The 25056-nt window shown below is 36.7% G+C and overlaps 2 protein-coding genes across 2 annotated transcripts in view; one reads left to right on the forward strand and one right to left on the reverse strand.

Moving 5' to 3' along the window:
* Nucleotides 1-25056, forward strand: part of LOC146001573 (uncharacterized) — a 195986-nt gene that overhangs the window by 82067 nt on the left and 88863 nt on the right. Inside the window, exon 3 of the mRNA XM_083139064.1 lies at nucleotides 6696-6799. Within this exon, the coding sequence (XP_082995190.1) occupies nucleotides 6696-6799 (104 nt within the window). The remainder of the gene's footprint in view (nucleotides 1-6695; nucleotides 6800-25056) is intronic.
* Nucleotides 15660-20437, reverse strand: LOC145989101 (uncharacterized). Its single transcript, XM_083124396.1, has 2 exons — nucleotides 20321-20437; nucleotides 15660-17647 (listed from the first exon to the last, which is right to left on the reverse strand). The coding sequence occupies exon 2, from the start codon at nucleotides 17634-17636 to the stop codon at nucleotides 15933-15935; it is 1704 nt and encodes a 567-aa protein (XP_082980522.1). The 5' UTR covers nucleotides 17637-17647; nucleotides 20321-20437; the 3' UTR covers nucleotides 15660-15932.

The raw sequence follows: 25056 nt of genomic DNA on the forward strand, positions 1-25056 counted from the left end.
TAAGTTCCACTTTTCATAATCCTCCTTTTGTTTTTCTTCCAGCTTTAGTATTAATTCAGCTACTTGCTGCCTGTCACACGCAATTTCCTTCCTCAGAGTCTCCTTAATTTCTCTACATTCCTTTCGCCCCCCTTCTATTCTAAATAATAATTCTTCCTTATCTTGGCTGAGCAGCTTCATCAATTCTCCTCTTTCTTCATTCCTTTTTCTTTCTTGTTCATTTCTTATCCTTTCCTGTTCCTCTTTATCTTCTTTTCTTATCCTTTCCTGTTCCTCTTTATCTTCTCTTCTGATTCTTTCTTGTTCATTTCTTATCCTTTCCTGTTCCTCTTTATCTTCTCTTCTGATTCTTTCTTGTTCATTTCTTATCCTTTCCTGTTCCTCTTTATCTTCTCTTCTGATTCTTTCTTGTTCATTTCTTATCCTTTCCTGTTCCTCTTTATCTTCTTTTCTTCCCATTTCCATTTTCTCAATCAGAGTTTGAAACAACTGTTCCAAACAAGGACTTCCTTTGTTACCCTTCTCTTTACAAATAAGACATTTCAATTCTTCCCCCTTATACTGCGATTTTGGCAAAGGATAACCAGCACAACGTAAGTGGAAGCTTCTTTTACAATCGTTGCACTCAACCTCTTCATCATCAGCTTTCCCTTTATCGGAACAGCAACTTAAAGTATCCATTTTTAACTTACGACGATCACTTCTTAAATTACGCTTCTGCATACCCTACTCAAACACATTTATCGAGTCCCGCGTTGCGGCGCCAAAAAGTTTAAACCTGCTACGTTCGCCGGTTTAGTCTCAATGGATCTACTTACTGTTATTCCTCGACGGCGAGCCTGAGACTTATAAGCCTACTATGAAGCCCTCAGGTTGTTGGAAATCAGATAAGGATATGCTTACGTAAACATTACCAACTTGCACTCGCAATTAAACTCCTTATTAGAAACAAAATTGTATTAAATTCATAATTGTTCTTCACTACACAAATTATCACATTCACATTTCCAAAATCACGTCCATTATTCCATCAACCTCCATAATAATCTCTCTCTCCTCACAACTCACAATCGAATGTTCTAAGGTTAGTCCATAACCATAAAAGACTACCCAATTGAACAAAACAAATTACGTCATAATAGACAATTAACATTTTAAACATATTAAACACCTAAAATGATACAATAAGTGGGTGCGTATCAAGGGCGTGTCAGAGAGAAATAAATTAACTAACTAACTAACTCTCTAGCCTTCTTAAACCCGAAGGTTCATGGCTGCAGCAACACAGGCCTTCCATCTGTCCCTATCTTGAGCAAGATCTATATACTCTTTTCCATCCCTACCGATTTCCTTTAGGTCCATCTCAACGTTGTCCCTCCATCTTCGTCTTGGCCTTCCTACAGGTCTCTTACCATCTGGTTTCCCAACAAGAATCCTGTAAACTCCTCTTTCCTCTCCCATTCGTGCCACATGGCCTGCCCACCTAAGTCTTCTTGATTTAATTATTCTAATAATATCTGGACATGAATACAAATTATGTAGTTCTAAATTATGTAACCTTCTCCACTCACCTGTCTCCTCATCCCTTTTAGGTCCAAAGATTTTCCTAAGAATCTTATTTTCAAATACTCTCAATTTATGTTCCTCTTTTAATGTAAGGGACCAAGTTTCACACCCGTATAATACTACAGGCAAAATTACTGTTTTGTATATTTTAACTTTTAGTTTCTTAGATATTAAACGAGAAGACAAAAGTTTATGAAGAGAGAAGTAACATGCATTTCCTGAATTAAGCCTACTTTTTATTTCCTCTTTAATATAATTTTCATTTGTTAATATTACTCCTAAGTATTTGAATTTGGAAACTGGTTCAAACGAGTTGTTATCAATAATTAGATTTGGATTATTACCTAACACTTGGTTTCGGCCTGTAAGCATATATTTAGTTTTCTCTTTGTTAACTTCCAAACCTATCTCTTTAGCAGTTTTGAAAAATATTTTAGCATTATTTTTAATCGTATTTATATCATCCCCCAGTAAGTCTACATCATCTGCATATGCTAACAACTGAGTCACACCATTTAATTTTAGTCCTTCTTTAGTTTCTTTTACCTTCCGAACAGCATATTCTAAGGCAAAATTAAAGAGCAATGGAGATAATGCATCTCCTTGTTTTAACCCATCATGAATTATAAATTTGTCAGACATATTATTACCCACACGAATTTTACTTTCTGTTTCACTGGTGCATATTTTTATCATACTAACAAGCTTCTTAGGTATTCCAAACTCTACTAATATATTATATAATTTATCTCTTTTGACCGAATCATATGCTTTTTTGAAATCAATGAATAGCTGATGGACATTTTGATTATATTCCCACTTTTTTTCAAGTGTCTGTCTGATGTGAAAAATTTGATCTGTAGTTGATCTGTTACGTTTAAATCCACATTGATAATCACCTATAATTTCATTAGCATATGGGGTTAGTCTTGTTAAAAGAATGTTAGACAATATTTTGTATGTTGTTGAGAGTAGAGAAATTCCACGGTAATTATTGCAGTTCATTTTATCACCTTTTTTAAACACAGGAACAATTATGGATTCTTTCCACTGTTGAGGGATTTCTTCTTTATTCCATATTAAACAAATTAATTTATGAATTTGACATATTAATGAATTTCCACCATATTTAATTAACTCAGCTGGTATTAAATCAATGCCAGGTGCTTTGTTATTCTTAAGCCTTTTAATAGCATCTTTAACTTCAGTCAAGTTAGGTTCTGGAACTAAAGGTTCTGCTGTGTGTACTTCATTCACTTCTGATTTATCTCCTACATGGACATTTAAAAGGTCATTAAAGTAGTTCTTCCATCTATTTAGAATATCGCTTGGGTCAGCTAGAAAATCACCGTCTTTATCTTTTATCAAGTTCACCCCTTTCTAAATTCATTTACACCTTTATATAAATCTCTGATATTTTTATTTTTGCTGTTTGTTTCAATTTCGTTAATTTTGCTTTTCAAGTAATCTCTTTTTTTACTTCTAAACGTGCGGTTAACTTCTCGCTTTATTGTATTATAATTGCTTAGATTTGTATCATCCGAGTTATTTAACCACCTAAGTCTAGCCTGATTTCTTATTTCTATTAGATTATGACATTCATTATCAAACCATGGCTTACTTTTTCTTGGTTTATGGTATCCTATAGTTTCTTTAGCTGCTGATTCTATTGCATTACGTATGTGCTCCCAATTCTTATTTACGTCTGTTTCATTTATATTTTCATCATCATTTAAATCCTGCAAAACATCAAATCTATTTGACAGTTTAATTTGGTAATCTTTCTTAATTCTTTCATCAGAAAACTTTCCTGTATCAAATTTTATAACTTTTAGATTTTGTTGCTTATGATTTATCACTGAGAGTCTTTCTCTTAATTTAGCAATTACTAAATAATGGTCACTGGCACAGTCAGCACCTCTATGTGTACGAACGTCAATTATACTAGTATGCCTTCTCTTATCAATGAGAATATGGTCTATATGATTATGAGTTTTACCATCTGGAGAAGACCAGGTATATTTATGGATATCTTTATGTTTAAAAGTGGTACTTTTCACAATTAAATTCTTTGAAATTGAAAAACCTGAATAACCTGAATAACCTGAATTAAGAGAGAAATAAATTTGTTGTATAATTTCAAGTGTTTATGAACCAGAAAATGATAGAAATTATAATGTAGTAGCCTATAATTGTGCGTTATCAATGAAGGTGAAAATGGCATTTTAAACTTACCCCTTCAGTTCTCTCTGAGAGGATTACATAAACAAGCAAGAATGATGGCTAGGGCCTTCCTGATTCTTTCGTTTGCCACTTTGAGTGTTGTAATTCACTGTTGTATCAATAATAATGGTGAGATCTGTCGTATCTGTTATTTCAAGAAAATAGATTCTCGTTTAAATTTTAAACGAATAGCACTTACCAAAATAATTAATTTTTCAAAATGTCCAGAAATGTTGAATAATCGTAAATAAGCGAATTCTAACCGGAAATATTTTTACTTTCATTTTTAAATTATCAGGAACTCAGATAAATGAAATCACGTGGAAACAATTGGATTGTTTTCCATTCATATGCGCAATTGCTAGCTCTCGTCTTCTTCAGTTTCGTTCATACTACCAGTATTGTTGAATACTTTCATGAAAACTCTGAAATGTTGCAGTATGTCCCTTTTCAGCTTAATCCGATATTATAGCAAAGGAAGAAACTATCGGATGCTGCTTACAGAAGGGGGAAGTTATAAGGTCACTGAGGAACAAACTACAGAGGAACAAACTACAGAAACAAGAGACACTTCACAGCACACAACTGACAATGGCAAACTGTCAGCAATAGGAACGAATTCTCCTCCTAGAAGCTTATCTTCCCGCTTCTGCCCAGATAGCACATAAGCTTGTGTCAAGCTTGCGATAGCTTCCTTATAGCTTGTCAAAGCAAGCTTGACATGGCAAGCTGGACGTAATCTTGATACATGTGATACCTAGCGTGATTGAATGCATTTTTAAAAACTAAAACAATAGACACACCCATTTAATATAACAATAGAGATACTTACTAAACATAAACAATAGTTACAAAATGAAATAAAACCGAAATACAATGGAATGAATTCCAATGTGAATAAAACACCAAAGCTTATATTTCCTCTAGCATACACTAGATGGCAGTGCGACTCAAATGTAAAACAAACATAAATTTTAGTAACGCATATAAGAATAACTTTGATTATAACTTGTAAAAAAAATGTGTTTTATTATCCTTCGAAAGATGTGTGAATATTGAAGTTGCAAGGAAGATCAGAAAATGAAATGTGATGAATAAAAGTAACCTCCCATGTATTTATTTATATCCCAGACTATATAATTATAAGCTAAGCACTGCAAAGAGAATTTGGTGCGTAGTTAGAGATCGATTATTGAACTCTCCAGCCTAATTATTGCATATTTTTGTGGGAGCAGGAAAAGGTTTATTATCCATTTTGCCTTGACTCATCTCACTCAACAGGTCGCTAGGTGCCGTGGCTTGCCGCGAGTTGATAGAGGCCTTGCTCGAAAAGGTTTATTATCCATGCAAAGATAATTTGATTACCAGCGCATAGTTAGAGATTGGTTAGTTGATCGAACTCTCCAGCCTAACCGTTGCCTATTTTGGTGGGAGCAGGAAAAGTTTTATCAGCTGCAAAGAAAAACTGTGATGTTCCGAGGTGTGTATATCGCTTTGGAATTCAGGTCTACCAAACGAAAGATGAAACATATGATAAACCTTGAAAATTCCTGGCACCTGGCTGGAGCCTACCGCCGACTGACCACCTCTAGGAGACAAATTTACTACAACTACTTTCTCTTTTCCTCTTCATCTATTGTTTGCAAGAATTAATGTATCAAAGATGGGCTTTTATATCACAGCAGAAACTAAATTCCAGCTTACTTTGAGTCCTAAATCGCCAATAATTTCTGACACTTACATAGCAATTTAAGTGTCGCAAAGCAACTCTAAAAGTAACTGTAGAAGTAACTGTTAAAACGTTCCTTCTATCGTTAAAAAGTTACTCAGTTACAGTTACTCACTTTTAAAAGTAACTAGTTACAGTTTCTAACAAAAAGTAACTGTTACTTGTAACTAGATACTTCCAAACACTGTTCCTCGGCAAGCCATCCCCTCTATTTTGCCACTGGAATCTTCCAGCTAACGCATGCGCACATGCGTCGGTTGTTGCGAGTAACTCAGGCGGACTGTATACACACTACCTTTGCTATGCAGTGGTGACTTAAGTGTTTTTCCATAATCCTAAATAAATCGAAAAGGATGTTTCTTTCCCAGCCACTATAGGTAAAGCAAATAATAGAGGCTAAAATTCCAAGAACTTACCGATATATTTGTAGAGAAATATTTCTTCTCCTGATCTTAGTGAATACTGCACCAGAATCTGCTCTGATTCAGCATCTCGGAATTTCCTGATTGGCTGGCTTGGTACGTAAATTCCTCTCAAAAAGTTTGGAATATTGTTACATTAGGCAATAGGCCTACTAGATAGGCAAGATCTTGAAATTCAACACATATTATCTGCTTCACGTTCTCGTGTTTTCGCTGACATATGCCATCCTGCCTATCACCTATCGCCTAATCGTCGTTGCCTTGTAATCAAGGCGTCCCACGTTCGATTCCCGATGGAGATACATAGAGGTTCGGATCCTACTTGAAACTTCAGGTTCGGTCTCGATTAGCCTTACTGTGCATAAAGTGGACTTAAAAACACCAAATCAACCAATCAATCAAAACCTATCGCCTAATATAACAATATTCCAAACTTTTGTGCTTAATATAACAATATTCCAAACTTTTTGTGAGGAGCGTATTTCTTTCAATCTCAGTGTACGTACGCAAGACTGCATTGTTCTGCATCTATATTGCTTCAATAGAACAGCACAGACGGTAAATGAATACCATTTACCAAACTCCTTCCAGCTCGTCTCACTGTCAGTCATCCAATTTATTTTTCGTAGTGAACTTTAATCCTAATTAAAGCAATCTGTGTGCTGACTGCTGAGGCATACAAGTGTAGTACAAACATACTATATATAATGCGGAGCAAGATTTTGGTTAATTGCTGGTGTCTGTTTGTCTTTCAGATGTTCCGGAGTGAACTATTGCAGCTTCATTCTGGTCGACGATCACAAGCCGGCAGCGACATGGGGACCTGGAGTTGTTTCCTTGCGCTACGCCTGCATGAAAGGTGAGTACATAACGACTTCTATTTGGTTAGCACAGGCGCGTTTATGGAGTCAGTGAGGGCAACTGGTTTTTCACTCTTCCATCTGCCTGCATGTGTACTTGTGTAATGGATTATGTGCTCTTAACCTTCTGCCCAGTCCCCAGTGTTTTATATACATTTCTTGCAGTTTTCTTTTTAGTAATTAAAGAGAGAACGTTGTCACCTGTGCACAGTACGAGGTTTCTAGATGTGCTACTCGAGCTTGTTCATGGGGGGCCTCCCCGATGGCGCAGTGGTAGCGTCGTCGCCTTGTAATCGATACCCGGTGGAGGCACATAGTGGTTCGGATCCCACCTTAAACTGTAGGCCCAGTCCCAATTAGCCTTACTGTGCATAAAGTAGACTTAAAACACCAAATCAATCATAGGTGTATGGTAACTTGGCTACACTCAGATCACATGTTCTGACGTCACACCCTACGTAATATCAGGGCCTCGTGTTCGGGCAAGAAAATCCGCTCGGTCACTTGGTTTCGGGTATCACTTATCTCTTCGGGTAGCGAACCTACTTACACACATTGGGCAACATCTACACCAGTTAAATATTAAAACTAAATAATAATGTAGGGCATTAGCCTAGTTAATACGTGTTAGTAAGATTATTATAAAGAATAATAATTACCTAAAAAGTTTTTTTTTAAATTTTATTAATAAAAGTTCCATAGCTTGCATTCTCTATGGCCAATAATGTCACTTCCGATTAAGGATTAACTGCTGGTGTATCTTTGTCATTAAAGAATTACAATGTTCAGGCTAAAACAACTTAACAAATACACGGTGGGGACTTCAAAACAACAGACCAAGTTCAGATTCCAAATCCAATTAATGGAATATTAGTGCAAACTGTGAATGTAATGTGTAGCTTGAAATTGTTGATAATTAAGGCACTTGTAATAAACTAGCAAGTGAAATGATTTTCGTGTATCTAATTAAACGAAATATTTGCTACGTACTAGTATACTTGGGTCAATTAACTCTCATTACTAACGTAGTTTTATGGCTCTAGGATTTTAATGGGGGCTCAGTTAAGCTTACGTCGTGGTAAGACTTTAACACGTAACTGTCTCCCACATAGGGGTAAATTACGTGGTTGAGTCATAACCCCTAAACACACATTGGCGAGAAACTCTATGAGCCACAGAACAGAAAGAACTGAGATAACCTATTCGGTGTCTCCCTCGTGACTGGACAGACTCACTATTAGATCATAACGTAAGGAAGTTGATTGATTTTCTGTTTGAAGTTCACTTTATGCACAGTAAGGCTAATTAGGATTGGACGTACAGTTTAAAGTGGGAAGCCTCCACCAGCTATCGAATCTGGGAGGCCTTGATTGCAAGGCGACGATGTTACCACTACTCCATCGGGAGGCCCTGAGTAAGGATGTGATCAGAAAAAAATCGGAAGAGGTTTCGAAGCGATTCTGGTTTTCAGAAGAGTGTGTGTGTGTGTGTGTGTGTGTGTGTGTGTGTATACACACACACACGTACCTAGTATTAGAAAGTAGCAAATGAAAGTTAATTTCATGTTACACTGTTAGCGTTATTTTTTTTCGGGGGGGGGTTCAATCTTTCAACCCATCCCTCCTCAGGGCTCCTTTGCCAAGGTGCCTCTAGTTGCCAACAAAAATATTAGTTGCACTAACATAGTTGTTTCACTGAATTCTTGCTAGTATGAATATTTATCAAACTTGCTATGATGAGGAACATGGTTGGCTGCGATTAAGTAGATCTTCTCGAGTCTGATACTAAATGTCTGTGACTAGCACAATTACACGGTTGTTAGAAATATAATTAAATAAGCTGCTATTCCAAGTTTACAACGTTCATATTTATGAATAATTTATGTAGGCGATTCTTCTGTCCAAAGAACCAGGGCCCCCCCCAAATATAATGTCATTCGTCCCCCCCAAATCATATCACGCTTCCCCCAAAGCATATAATTCGCCCCCTCAAACCATATCGTAATCCCCACAAAGTATTTAATTACAACAGCGTGTCTACTGAAAGTAACTTTTTCTTAGCTTTACTGAACAATATACTTGATTTGCCTCTCCTCCTCACCTCCCATCACTCAAGACCGCCCCTAAAATCGTTCATCATAATCCCCCCAAAATATGTTTGGATGAATATGTAATGATTGATGTCTATTTGAATGAAATACCATGTTAAACTGTCCATATTCTTTAATTGCTCGATTTTCGAAAAAGAATTAAAACTAGCACATTGATTGGTTAAATGTAGTAAATTAAATTATGTAAATATGCATATAAATAGTGTTTGTGAGTGGGTTTAACACAAATTGTTATACAACTTAAGATAACCTTGGCAAACCAAATAACGTGCTCCAGCCGTATGACCGATTCAATTATTGTTTCACGAGACATTACAGAACTGTAGCTAGAAATTCTTAAGCTCAGTCTGATAATACGGTTCATCTTTCAAATAACTCACTCCCCTTCAGTTTTCTTGAGGTAAACATAATTATTTTAGTAACCCATAACCAATGGCGTCGCGTGCGGTTCACATACTAGTGTTCACAATGAGGTTTTGTACTGAATACAGATTTACTCTTCTCCCTTGTACCTTCACCTTCAATTGAAAAAGTGAGAATAACAGTTCCAACTTATTTTCAACAATCCCCCCCCCCCAAATTATGCTATACTTGAAGTACTACAAGTTTTTTTTTAATACAACTAACACCCTTTTAATTACGTTATTTATAATTAGTAATGGCTTGTCCAAACTAATTAATATAGCATGCAATCTCGGGTATGTACAACTCAATACTACCATACAGATTGCGAAGTATGGTAGTATTGAGTTGTAGGACGTGTCCTCCCAAGAGTCCAGAAAAGATTTATTATATGTGTGAAAGATATTTGGGTATTATACAGAATGCCCTCCGCCCACAATAACTCGATTGCGATCCTTGATTGAAGTGCCAGTCAATATGACATTGCTCATATTCCTTCCTTACCTCGTGTTTCGTATTTTTCCTCCTAGCATCATTTTGCCATGTATCAAAGAGATTGATTTTTGACCATTTAAAGCAGGGGTTCCCAAACTTCTTCGCTTCACGGTGCACTTAGTGTCTCAAAATCTTTCCGCGGCGCCCAAGTCAGAATGAAGGCTTACAACACTTGCGACGCTCAGTTACTTGTAAGGTTGCTTGCCTTTAGTTAAAAAATAAAACACACATTTCAAATTCAGAAATATTTTTTTATGTAAAAAGTACTAAATACGCACATATGTCAAACATTCATATCATTGACTAACAATTCAGTGAAAATATTGGAACATTTCGCGGCACCCCTGTAAGCCAGGGCGCCGCGGCGCACACTTTGGGAACCACTGATTTAAAGCGTATAGTAACATCTATCCATCGTCGTCATTAACATGTTTACAATCCTTGATCTAAGACATTGCACGAAACGAATCGTTTCAGAGGCAGTCTTTTGGATTCGAGTCGCTTGTATATGTACAAATGGTAACAAACTCCCAGGATGTGTCCTTTGCTCATCCATGCATTCGGGTGAATTGATCAATTACAAGTACTGTGCAAAAAGATTAATTTTCACAATTATCTTTTAGATCATATATTTATATACTTTTAAATGTATCTATTGCGAACAAGACTACTTGCTGAATTGTCCGAATAAGTGGATCAAGAACACACACTAGACAGTAGACATGCGCTTTCCTTCATTTGCTTAAAATCCGCCAGGTTTAGCGAATTCTCGCTAAACTTTGCAACTATGTAGCACAGACCTTTTCGAGTCCCCCTAGACATGCCTTGTACGTATATGCTGCACTCGGGTGCCGAATGTAAAAAGTATTGCCGCTTACATCTGTGTTCGCACAGCGAAGTGAACATCTTTGGGGTATGATAGCCAACAGCCCCTTAGCTGTCAGTTCTATGCAACACGCACAGTAATAGTGTTCAACGCCCTCCGTGGAACACCGTGGGAGTCAGTGTTACCAACTCTCTAGAAAAGTTATCAGACGTGAAAGAAGTCGTGTCGAGTATTGTGTGTATATACTCGTACATCAAACAAAGTATTTTCTCGAATAAATATATGTGTGTGTGTGTGTGTGTGTGTGTGTGTGTGTGTGTGTGTGTGTGTGTGTGTGTGTGTGTGTGTGCATTTAATATGTACGTAATGTAAGACATATACATGAGTATTCACGTGCTCATGCGAACATTATCATTGTCACGTGCCAATTCCGACGACACAATGAGTGCAAGGAAGAAATGTTTCCCGAGAGCGACGATAGATGGCAGCACGCCATATAAAGAGGAGCAGAGTTAATTGTAGAAACTAGGAGCGGAGAAGAGTGATTATATATATTATAGTAAATGCAAAATACGTAAAGGAAGAGTATATAAATTATATAAGGAGTGAATAAAATGTTGTAAATAGCCAATTAAGATAATTAGGAATATGCTCATATATGAAACAATTAGGAAAGTTAATAAGTGAGCAAATGAATTCAGAAATGTATCCTTTTTGATCCTAGTGATCAAAATTTGATTTAATACCTCTAACGAGGAGAAAGTCGTCAGCTTTTGTGTTTGTCCGTCCCTCGGTGGCGCTGTGTCCAATTAGAAGCCCCGAAGCACTTACGATTGCGCTCATTTATTAGACGCACTGGGCCATAGGTAGCGCTTGCTGTTAGCGATCCTGGGCGATTCCCCATTGGTCGTTAGATAGGAGGTGGCGCTACTGTCAGTTCAGACGCCCCTAATCTTTCTATAAGTATAGATTAGGTTGCTGTATAATGCAAAAGAAGCTGGGGAAAGCGAGCACATATATGTAATAAATAAGATTATGCTTTAAAAAGAAAGAAAATAAATTAAAAAAAGAAGAATCCTTTTCCCTAAGCAAAGAAAGAAAAGAAGCAGCCTTTTCCCAAACTAGGAGAAGAAAAGAAGCAGCAGCCTTCGCTTAAATCAAAGAGAGAAAAGAAGAAGTAGCCTTCTCTTAAATCAAAGAGAGAAAAGAAGAAGCCTTTTCACAAATCAAAGATAGAAAAGAAGAAGAAGCCTTTTCACAAATCAAAGATAGAAAAGAAGAAGAAGCCTTTTCCCAAACTAGGAGAAGAAAAGAAGAAGCCTTCTCTTAAATCAAAGAAAGATAAGCAGAAGCCTTTTCACTAATCAAAGATAGAAAAAAAGAAGCCTTTTCCCACATCAAAGATAGGAAGGAAGAAGAAGCCTCTTCCCAAACAAGGAGAAGAAAAGAAGAAGCCTTTCTTATTGGAAGAATAATCCATCTCTATTTAAAAAAAGATGATGAAGACTATTTCCTTTCAATGATACATATATAAAAAGAATATAACCTATGTACTTTTGAATCAACACACACGCACACGCGCGCGCGCGCGCACACACACACACACACACACACACACACACACACACACACACACACACACACACACACATATATATATACAGGGTGATTGGTAATTCGACCTATTCCTGGAAAGGGGTAATACTAGAGCACATTTGCAACAAATTTGACCCTATGCACAGGGGGTCGGAAATCCATGGGTTTCGAGTTATTGCAGTTTGTAGATTTTTGGGACATATTCCGACTTGCGACCAAAAAACTACTATTTGTGAAAAACTACTACACCCTGGGCACTTAATCGACATGTTGCTAACAGCTGACGAATGAGTAACTACTGGGGGAAAAAAAATCATGCCCAAAATTCCCATACCCACAGAAAGAAACAGTCATTGGAGCACACGTCATGAAGAAATTTGGAAATTATCGTTTAAATCGAAGAGGATTACTAAAAAAATGGTAACAAACTTAGCGTAAAAATTACGGAAAAACTTCCTCGTTTCATAGGCTCTCCAAAACGATACAAATGTAGTTACTCATTCGTCAGCTGTTAGCAACATGTCGATTAAGTGCCCAGGGTGTAGTAGTTTTTCACAAATAGTAGTTTTTTGGTCGCAAGTCGGAATATGTCCCAAAAATCTACAAACTGCAATAACTCGAAACCCATGGATTTCAGACCCCCTGTGCATAGGGTCAAATTTGTTGCAAATGTGCTCTAGTATTACCCCTTTCCAGGAATAGGTCGAATTACCAATCACCCTGTGTGTGTGTGTGTGTGTGTGTGTGTGTATATATATATATATATATATATATATATATATATATATATATATATATATATATATATATATATATATATATACACACACACACACACACACAAAAGGTTCGATATATATTTTTTCTCTGTATTGTGCACAGTTTCCAGAATATAGATCCGCATTTAACTATATCCTCTTGGCTATAAAACTCTTTCTTATTTGGAATTATCGAATAAAGAACCTATCCCCTGAGATTAAGATATTTCAATAGCCGTGGTAAATAAAATTTTTAGTACCTCACGAGAGGGGTAGCATCATGCGACGCGCCTGCCCACGTGTAAATTAAGGCTCGGTTGGACCTTTGGCATTCGAATGGGCGATTTTTTCAAATTTTCTCTCCATTCGAAAAACCTCTTATTTCAAAATATGAAAAATTACATACCCTTAGAATTGCTTGTAGAGGATTGACGTGAATTTTCGTGTAGTTTTCTTTCACTGTTGTCTAGATATTATCAATAGTTTAATAGACTTTCGTAATCACGAAACTATCGATAATATCTAGACAACAGTGAGAGAACTACAAGAAAATTCATGTCAATGCTCTAATAGAAGCAATTCTAAGCGTATGTAATTTTTCATTTTTTGAAATGAGAGGTTTTTCGAATGGAGAGGAAAATTTGAAAAAAATCGCCCATTCGCATGCCAGAGGTCCAGCGGAGCCTTAAGGCCTAATATGCAACAGTTTGATATTTCTCTCCCCACCCTCCCCTTTCGATAATATCCTTAAACACTTTCTTTTCTTCATCTAATGGATTAAATATGGTGCAATTTAAGGTATAAAATTTTTCCATATATTTTAGAAAAATATATAAATGTTGAATTTTATATTATTTGAATGAAAAAAATCTCCTCCAAAAATCTCAAAGGCGCATCCTGTGCCATAATCCCCCCTTTGGGCACCCCTGCCAAGAACTTTAAATTCATTCCGAATACAATCACTTGAAGTGCAACCAAATGTCGGTGTGCAGTGCAGTGAGTTAACCCATAGATAGTTCTGAAAAACTAAGAATACATTTCAAACTCTTATCAAATTTAGTTTACTGTTCCTTGAGTAGACATGGATTCATTTTGAATCGAATGTTCATGATATTACATTCTGTAGATGTCTGGATTTATCTTTTAACATAATTATGTACTTGACAAAATATATATTTCCATCTACTATACACTTAAAGTTAGAATTAAATACATAATTTATAATGGCTTCATTTAGTTAGCCTATAAGAATGTTACTATCATTAGGATAACCAATCAGGCCCGTTGCTAGAATTTATCTCCAGGGGGGGCTTGGTAAACCAAATCCATTTACAAAAGTTTAACAGTGTTAAATGAAGGTAAATTATGTGTGTGGGGGTAGGGAGGTCACTAAGTTACATAAAATTTAGAAATATCATACAAATAGCCTACTACATTTTTTCTATATATTTTAAAATATCGCTTGAAGTGTTAATTGGCTGCTACTGACACCATCCCTTACTACACATTCCATACTACTTTTGATGATACAGATATTTATAACACACAAGAAAAAATGGACAATATTCCATCATAGTGCCTAGCGTACATTCTACACCCCGGCCGAAACAATAAAACTCTCCTTCATTCCCAAAACTTGGGAGCTGTTGACCTTTGATGTAGGTGCAGAGGGAATTTACATAATGACGTCAAAATCAGATTTCTGTATAAATGGGAGATTGGAAGGAAGGTAAAGATAAAGGAACTCCCCTATGAATGAACTTTCTAAAGCCGCTACTTATAGACTTCTTCCTATAAATAAGATGAACAAATGTAATAGCTGCTGTTCATGCTCTGTGAATTTATCCTTCACCAAAGTTGTGATCAATATAGTATTTGCTGTCTACATTTTCACTCTTCACTGCAAACAAATTACATAAAATAATTTAAAATTACATAAAATAATTTTACTAATGTCAAGTGGACCTCAGTGCCAGGGGAGGCGATGGCAGTTCCAGGGGGGCTCAGCCCCACCTGGTCCCTGCCTGGCTATGGGCCTGTAACCAATCATCCAGATTTTCCTGGGTTGGTTAGTTTCTTTCTAGGTAAACCCTCACCAAGATTCTAAAGTCATATTGTGAGGGTTTTCATGATAACCAAAGAAAGTATATAATACTGGGAAAAAGAAACAACAAAATTTGTTTATTATTTCCATATGCAGATTCTTAAAACATTTTGAGCTATATTAATTACAGAGAATTTTCAATACTATCTTCATAATCGTATTTATATGGTTATTGTAAGATTTTATTTTGTGTGAAATATATCAACACAGAATCACAAGTTTATGAGCCGCGGTAGCTCAGTTATTAGAGCGTCTGACTACCGTGCGAGAGGCCCGGGATTGATCCCTGGTGGGGGAGAACCGGGAATTTTTCCACCTGTTCAAGCAGCTCCGGCGTCCACCCAGCATCGTATAAAGTGGGTACCTGGAGGAAATTCTGGAGGGGGGTAAAGGATGCCAGGGGCGTGGTGCTGATCACATAACCCCCACCTTCGCCAGCGATCAAGAAAGTGTGGGGCCCTAACTTCACACCCCCTATTCGCCTTCATGGCGTGGTGCATAGCACAGGGGAGCACTTTACCTTTTTTTTAGAATCTTAAGTTTATTGTATGTAAATAAAATACTTCACAAAATATGAAACAGAAATTTTATTTTGAACTAGTACACAGTGCAAAGTGTGTCACATTAACTTTTTTCTCTTGAAACTCTCAACAATATGAACACAATCATAACTTACGCATGCAAACAGAAAATTCACATAAGATATTGCAGAAACTTTGAATTAAAATCAATATAACATTTGATCTTTTATTGTACAGTGCAACTCTGATCAGAACTACATATTCAATTTTTTTATCCTCGTTATTCAACCTGAAAAATGCAGTTGTTTACGAAGACAAATTTAGTTAAAAGCAAGACGTCCTACAGTTTTCACACGTGGAAAGTATGTTAGGAATTTATCAAGATCTTGTTGATTGTTTAAGAAATATCCTTTCTTTACCTTGAATGATTCAAGTTTACGATTTCCTACTTTCCACAGTCTTTCCAAGAAATCTTCTGGACGTTCGATTATCTCTTCAATTGATATCTTTTCCAAATTTGGAGTACAGCCTAGAAGATTATACACCACTTCAGCAGTTACTTTTCCAATCAACTTAATGTATTTAAGGTGTGGTAGTACATTTAGGGTCAATGTGTTATTTTGCTTCTTACAATACCATTTGAAATCTGGATAATTAAGGGAGAGTGTCTCAAGAAGGGGGAATTCAGAAATGAAAGGAGCAAGGGAGAGAACCTTGGCGTTCCTACCACCCCAACCAAGTTTGAGAATTTTTAATTGTTTCTTAATATTAGGCGAGAGCTCAGAAAACTCCTCGCGTGTGTATCCTGATATGGCTTCATCCATGATGAGCGTTTCAAGGAATGGGAGAGAATTGAATTTACTTAAGGGAACTGATTCCCAGTAAGGGTTCATAGTGGTGTGTTGGAAATGACGAAGCTTAGGGCACAGAGAACTCATTATGTCAAATATATAATTATCAATGGTGAATATGTAAACAGATGTCAGATTTACAGGTGGGAAACTGAAATTTTCATCCTGTTCAGTCTTATCATCCAATTCATCTCGAAGATCTGAGAAAAAGTTTTCCAGGCACATACCTTCAAATTCTTGCAAGTCTGGAATCATTTCCAGTATCATTAATATGGCACCGAAGGAGATATTGCAGTTACTTATAGCGTCACGGTCCAATATTATTGTTTTTAGTGTCTGGCAAAGGGGGCTTTTGCACCTGTCATAGCACTTCCAGTCCTCTCCACTTGGAACAAGTTGCTCTAATGGTAGAAAAATGTCTGGAAGCTTCCAGAAGCTACTTGTCCACTCTGCATTATCAGCATGGCCCTGTGATTCTAATCTTATGATGTTCTGGGTCAGCCAGTGGTAGCCCTTGTCTGTTACTTTGGAGCAAGTGATATCAAGAGTGACAAGGCTTTTGCAACACTCTCCAATAAGTTGCATTACGGAATCATCACAAAAGTTACGCAAAGCCAGAGTAGATATGTTGGATGCTGAGACAAAAATATTATGTAAATAACCATAGTTGTTTTCAATGCAAACAGGTTTAGAAGCTGAGTTTCTAGATTTTAGTTTTGATGATGATGTTGAAGCTGATTTTTCCAATTCCAGTGTCTCTAGACCTTTTCCATCTTCTGACAAAACCCGTAGTAGTGTATCAACATGCTCCTGCCTGAAGTTCTTGGTGATTGAAATATCTATGCTTGTGACACGTGCTGAAAACAACAGCTCAACAGCAAATAGGATATGTGGATAAGATTTATTCAGCTCGCTAGGGTAGGAATTTAGAACTCTTTCCAGAAGCAAGGTTCGGGAAATACCAGGAAGTAGAAGTAGATATGGTTTCATGACTTCTTTAATAGTAACAAGGTTACCAGTTTGCTCTTGATTTTTGTCAAACACTGAATTAATCATAGTTGTCAGCTTCTCATAGCCTAGATCCTGAAGAAGGGGTACTTCAAGCTGATCAGACAACCTCTCCATGTAATGGTTTACAATCTGGAAGTTTTGGTGATTGCTACCCGACTGCATGATGCAATTCCCTGCAAATGACAGAAAATCCATAAAAATAGAGTAAAAGTAGCAAAAACACTAATAATGAAAACTGAGAATAAAGCAAAAATGAAATCAAGGTTTTTACAAACTATTTGAAGTAACGGTTTTCATTGTTTTGTATTGATTTTTCATGTTTATGAAACCCTATCATGTTATATGTCTTTGTAAAGCTTAAATTCTGTAATATCTGAATATGGCAAAGTGTTCCATTCAAGCTGGTGACATTTACGTGCAATGCGGTTGAAATAAGCTAATCACAAATTAAAGGGAAAGTCTGATTATTACGGTACTTTGGATGAAAAATAAAATAATAATTAATATGAATTACTGGCCAAATAATTACTTGTATGGAGTGTGTAAATGTTTCAATGGAAGAAATCCTGTGCTGCTAGCTGTTAGTTTGAGAGTTCTGAATGTGCCTCAAATCGATGTACGTTAGTCATGGAAAATGCATATTGTAAGATTTATTACAAACAATAAAGAAGGAATGAGCAAAACTCTTACATCAAAGTTAGAGCCTAAATATAACTAATAATTGACCTTGTGAAGTATATTTGGAAATATTGCTCCGAAGCACCAATAAAACCTGTGACTAATGTAACTACATTAATAAAGTAGGCAGGCCCTACAACACTGATATGTAACTCATTTGCTGGTACTGTGTTTAAAAAGTGGGCTAACTGCTGTCCATAAGTACTGTGCGATCTTGAGTTTATCATGCTTTTAAAGAAAACCCCAGCTGAAGAAATCTCAGCTATGTGAGAGAATGGAGTGAAAGGCCACGAACTGCAACTGATGGAGGTCATCGGAATCGTGTTCAGCTTGGGTTTTCTTTGGAAACATGAACAGCCCAAGATCGCAAAGTGCTGATGTCTACACATTCATCCCCAGTCTCAGATGAATGTCAATTTGTAGCACATTTTCTGCGGTTAGAAACTCGATCACTGCACGCTACTTCAGGCGCTTAACCAACATTGCATGGTTACATGCTGCCATTTTCCTCGCAATAGTTCAGCACCCCCTGGCGATAGAAGTTTGAAACCTTCAATGGAGAAGCGGGAAAGTCTTATAAGTGCAATGTATGGTTGCTCAAAATCCAAAATGCGTTTACAAGGTAACAAAGAAAATAAAAACGTAGGAATCTTTACTTTTCAGCACGCCCTCGTATATATACTTTATTGTGGATCCATTTCAGGATTGTAATGTTGTTGATTGACATTCCAAATTACAGTTTGCAGAATTTCAACACAAAATGTTAATAAGAAATGAAATTAGGCATGTCATATTTAATGCAAAATCTTGAATTTTTCACGAGTTTTGTATCTCTTAAACCAATTGAATCTCAAACTCAAAATTTTTACTGGAGTTACTTATCATGGAGTACTGTATTGTGTATAAATTTCAGATTTTTAAACAACTGCCCACCAGAGATATTTAACCCTGAACTTGGAAATTTTTTTAACAAAAAGTACATGTTTATGACCCTGTAGAAAATAAAGGATTAAAGTCTCAAGCTTCAAATAATTTTGACACACACTATTGGTACACAGGTACTTGCACAAAAAAAATCAAGTGTCAAACAAACTGCCTTCCCCCCCCCCCCCAAATGTCCGAAAATGTCATTTTGAGCGATTAAATACACAATTTTAACCTTAAAATGTATTATGAAGGAATAATATTTAGAAAATTACACAGAAATATAATTGTAGCCTATAATGTGCTTATCACAGATTTTGTCTCATTGTCATAGGGCTTACCAGAGCTGAGAAAACAAAGTTGGCGCTGATGCTTACGAATGGAGAAAATGACGCGCGCCATGATAAAAAAAATGCCCGCCATCTTCAAATCGGTGATAGTAAAAATAAAATAACAGTGGTTCTGAACTGTCAAAAATATGAGGCTCACACCACACAAAAAATAAACTTTTTTAAAAATGGTCAAAAAACCAGGTTGTATGACTTCATATGGATTGACCCTATTATACAAAAGCAAGCTTTACACAGTAATTTGAACCATTCTCTAGTACTTCATTGTTACCACTGAAAACTTTGTCATACTATGAACTAATTATGCAAAATTATAGAATAATAAAAATATGAATTAAATAGTGAATTGAAAATATTCCAACAACTGACAACAGTTTTGAACCATATATGTAAACATCGACGAAATAAAAATTATTTTTTCTTCATTTTCCAATGAATGTGTTCAAATGCTCATATAATGCATTGATAGTTGCAGAAGAATGTACCCCAAACTGCATGAACACACCTAAGGCAGTCTGTTATCAGTATAGACTGCGTTTTTAAGTAATGTTAGGCAATACTTGTATGGTGGAAGCTGTATTAGAAAATAGGCGGAAACTTGTAATATATACCTTATACCGGTCTTAATATTGATGATATAACGACAAAATAACAATTCCTGAAACAGTTGAAGAATGTTGTATGCATTTCATGTGCATTTATAACGCCACGAAATTATTATTCACTAACAGTCATTACATCGATCATTCTAAATGTTCAACGATTCTACAGCATAAATTCTCTCTGTTACAAGAAATCGGATGTTGGTCAATGTACGTCCCAATACGTAGTGAAAAATGTTTATTATGAGTCTAATATTATTGGAAAGATAAACATTTCAATTATTCAGCATACCTATTACACCAAATCCAAGGAAGGTTCAAGTCAATTCAGCCAGCTCCTTCACATTATATAAAACGTTCAAAATATCGATATCCTCGTGTCTTTAAACCCAAGGGTATTAGAAGTATAGATAAACCAAAGAGCTAAAACTAACTTCCACACCATCTAGCGGAAGAATATACTTAAAGGGCGGGAATATAGAATTAGGCCGAGTCTGCTGCCACGCGAGTGTCAGCAGTAAGAATAAGCGTCAAATTTGCTCCTGCCACGTAATTCGTCTGCTAAGAGGATGTTACAAACCTTAAGAACATATTAAGAAAAGAGAAATGCAAGTTTATGATTAGTGGGAATGAATGTAATTTAGAACCTTTTTCTTTAGAAAGCATTTAGCGATATTATTTTAATGCTAACAGAACCTAACCTAACTGCGAGAGCATTTAGGTTTATTATTAGAAGAATGCTAAGGGACCTAATCTTAAATCATTTTTGTGTAAGTAATCGCTAAAACTTAACAGTATGTGTTACAGACGTAATTGCATACATAGCATGATGAAATCACAATAAAACAAAGACCGAGTCTGCTGCCACGCGCATCTTTTTTGAGGTTCCAGCAGAAAAAGAACGTGGCAGCAGACATTGCCATAGAATTATGTCTTTGTGATCACAAGGTCAGCACCAGTCGTTCATACAGTTTTGACTCAAGAATAGGGGAATGAGCGTCTACGTACGCATGTCGTAAGTTTCTTTGATGTCATTGTATGGTTCCTTTTCTCTTACATTCTGTGTGTTTTGAAGCGATGGATTTTATGTATGCTGGTGCAGAAGTTGTCAAAAGCTTGTTTTGAGTTTTCTTTTACTTCTTGAAGCTCTTATTGCTCTTATTGTGTCAAATAAAGTGCACGAACATGGTGGTGGACAATTTGCACGGTAATACTCGTGGATCCCACTGTACAATTTCAAGACTACTGTTCGCAAATGCCAGACACTGTATTTCTTATTTTGCATCGCGTTTCTGCCACCGTTGGCTAATCACGAAGAGAATGGATGATCAGATCAAACTGAGAGTGGGGTAGCTATTCACAAAGAAACACTCATCCCAATTGCCAACTCCGTGACTTGAACCCGGATCCTTCGGTAGCAAATCGATCGCACACAGAGACGGCTGGAAATTCATTGGTGCGCTTCAATAAAAATAACCAGCAAATCATTGTCAGGGTGCGAAATCACTGCAGATTGATGGGGGGGGGGGGAGGAGCAGACACACACACACACTACATATATATTTAATTAAATATGTATCAATTATTACATAATTAAATTATATTATAAAATATACAATATATTATAAGTATCAACTGTACTTCAATCAAAATTCGATTGCAAATTAAAGATTTTATGCTATGAACAATGATTTGCGTGACTAGGGGGAGGGGCAAGAATTGAAACACATTAAGAAGATAATAGTTTCCTACATAAGATTGCAGTGATGTGCAGTAGACTATATAGTGGGGTCGGAACCCCGGAAAAAAATTCACTTCCGGCGGTGAACGTGCCCTTTGGGGGCTGATACCATAGCTGACTACATTAATTCCCGAACCTAAAACGCACCAGACCCCAAGTTCTTAAGCCCTCGTTTGTCTGTAATGGCGTCTTCAAAATGGCGATCATGACGAAGATTCTATTCCTGAAACCTGTCAGTTATTGCAGTTATTGATGATTCATGACATCTTATTTTCACCTAATTTCTCACCTCGTCTGAAAATTGAAAATATCAGTAAAGGTGAAAGAATCGTTTTTGTACACCATTTTAGAAGCAGAAATATTTTATATGTTAAATTATGAAAAATATAGCGCCTACATAATAAAATATACCATATTGCCTCGATCTCATCGTCTTCCTTCGCGATTAGCCAAAAATGGCAGAAAAGTGAAGTAAAATACACTAAATCTCTCATTAAATTATTTATTTTTAAGTCTTTCATTCATGTAATTCTTCTTTTAGTATGCGACGTTTTTGTTAAAATTATACTACGATTTATAAAATGATATGAGAACACGGGCAACTTTCTTTGCAACACATCGAAGAGAAAGTTTCAGAAACATGGATTTTCTCAATACGATTGTAGGTGTACTTCGCCCCGTTTTAAAAGTACCTCGTTTACAGTTATGTTATTAATCATTAAAGGAATGAATGCATCGCTGCACGGGTGCTATTCAGAAATGAAAATTTGCGGTATTTTTTTTATCGTAAGACCTAAATAATCCGTAATAAAGGCCTCTGGGCTTCCTCTTATCTCTTATGAGGCTTTGTAACTGTGGATATTATTTGATAAAGTGGGTCTTTTTAATTTCTTATTATCATAATACAGTTTTAACTGCAAATTAGGTGAAAATAAGATGTCATGAATCATCAATAGCTGCAATAACTGACAGGTTTCAGGAATAGAATCTTCGTCATGACCGCCATTTTGAAGACGCCATTACAGACAAACGAGGGCTTAAAAACTTGGAGTCTGGTGCGTTTTAGGTTCGGGAATTAATGTAGTCAGCTATGGTATCAGCCCCCCAAAGGGCAGGTTCTCCGCCGGAAGTGAAATATTCTTCCACTTTTTCTTTCGTTCCAACCGCACTATATAAGTCTACGTCTAGATGCGTTGTCTACGCGTAATCTACATGAAGATTACATTGGCTTATAGTTTACATAGTCTACTGTAGACAATGCAAACAACAAGGAAGAAAGAAATCCCAGTGGTCTTTCAAAGAGAAAGTATTTTTTTCTTCAAACATGTCGATAGTCTGGGCCTATAACCAACTTAAGACCATCCGACGTAATCAAAGTTATCGAATGTTCACTAACGAGGAAAAAAGGGACTACCGGAAGAAAAACAAATGACAGCCATAGTGAAAACTGACATTATTTTTTACACTGACAAAAGGGAAGGCTAAACATATTTTTGTGTCTTATTATTGCATAGGAAAGTGGATATATCTCTAAAGCAGATTTCTCCACGTGAGAAATGGTGGAGATAGAAGTAAAATAAATCTAGTCATTCGACGAACATGGCATTTTCTTTTTGCGACAAGTTCATTTTGCAGTTCAATTAGTACTTCGTGAATTGGTTGAACGTAAATAAATACTTAAAACACTTATTTCTGCACAGTGTAATACTTCACGCTCTATCCACCTGCTGATGCTGGTTGCTGCTTCTAGAACGATGCGCGTGCCTTGCAAGGAGAACGCCGAGCGCCATGTTGTCTGCGTTGATTACGTAGATTACATAGTCTACATTGTCTACACGTAGAATGTAGACAATCGTTGTTTACGCGTAGACTCACATCACTGCATGTAAATCGTATTACGTGTTTTATTAATATATTTATATACTTTTGCGGTAGCTGACTAAAGGCGATGAGAAATGGAAAAGATAGAACAAGTCTGACTAATTTCTGTGTTTTTGGGATTGCTGGGTTCAGTGTCCTTAGAGATGAGGCTCTCCACCTTGATGATTGTAGACGGCGAAGAGAGGAAATTAATATTTTGTGCCAAGAATCGGTTTTTGAAATAGTCCAATATCCGTCTCGTACTTTTAATTTCGCTTCACAGAAACGCGTGTGTTTCTCATTCAGATTTCAAATTCATAACGCAGGCTCCCTTCTTCCGACCTACAACGGATCGAAGAAAAGGTGCATCAAGCTTGAACTGTGTGGCATCAAAATCCGTGTTCGTTAATTCACAGATAAGATCTGCATCCGCCCGTGACTTTTCTTAACACTGATTGCCGAGGAAATTATTGGATAGCGGGGAAAGTTCTAACAGAACAGCTGCTACCACTCCCCCTTCCCAGTTATCCGTGGTAAGGTGCTGTCAAAGCCATTAACAACCCCTCTTTGAATTCCCTGAGCCATTAACTGAGGCACAGAAGTGCTCGTTGACTCGCGACACGATCATGCGCCCTGTCTTCCCATGTATTTGTGGATTGTAAACTGTAGGGCTATCGGTGAGTTTCCATTGGTTGGATCGCCCCTGCGCGCAGGTGATAAATTTTGTACGGTTCTCTGACATCGTTTCTGTTAGTCTGAAGTTGTAAAACATCCAGGGTGAATATACCCGTAGCGTCAAATACTGAGTGATGCTTGATGCAGACATCAGAATGTGGATCCACAAACTTGAATCGGCTTCTAATACCAGATATTCTACATAAAATTTGTGTGAGGTCTCCCCGATGGCGTAGTGGTAACGTCGTCGCCTTGTAATCAAGGGGTCGCGGGTTCGATACTCCGGTGGAGGCACGTGGCACAGTGGTTCGGATCCCACTTTAAACTGTAGATCCAGTCCCGATTAGCGATCCTGTGCATGAAGTGGACAACAAATCAATCAATCAATCAATAAATAAAATTTGTATGGTTTATTCAACATTGTTCAAAGTTAATGAACAAAAATAATAAGCTTTATTCTCTTAAATACTAAGTGTAGTTTAATGCTTAAAACGTAGTTATTAGCTTGCTAAATCGCCGAAAAATGGATGGAAATTATTTTAGAATTGCCTTTAAAAGTCCGGGAATTTGCTTTGTCAAAAGGATTTGGAACCCAAGAGGGTCCAGAGAATAGAGATACAGCACTGTATAGCTTTGAAATATGGACAGCGTCAGAAGCGGGGGAAAAATAAGGCTTCGAAACGTGTTGCCAGAGAGTGTTGAAGATAAAATAGGTAGACAGAGTAATAGATGAAGATGTTCCGAGATACTTT

This window comes from Lepisma saccharinum, chromosome 1 (assembly GCF_977018435.1).
Source record: "Lepisma saccharinum chromosome 1, izLepSacc3.1, whole genome shotgun sequence".
NCBI lineage: Eukaryota > Metazoa > Arthropoda > Insecta > Zygentoma > Lepismatidae > Lepisma > Lepisma saccharinum.

Excerpts from the sequence above, each read along its gene's own strand:
- LOC145989101 (XM_083124396.1), bottom strand. The coding sequence starts at position 17,636 with ATGCAGTCGGGTAGCAATCACCAAAACTTCCAGATTGTAAACCATTAC.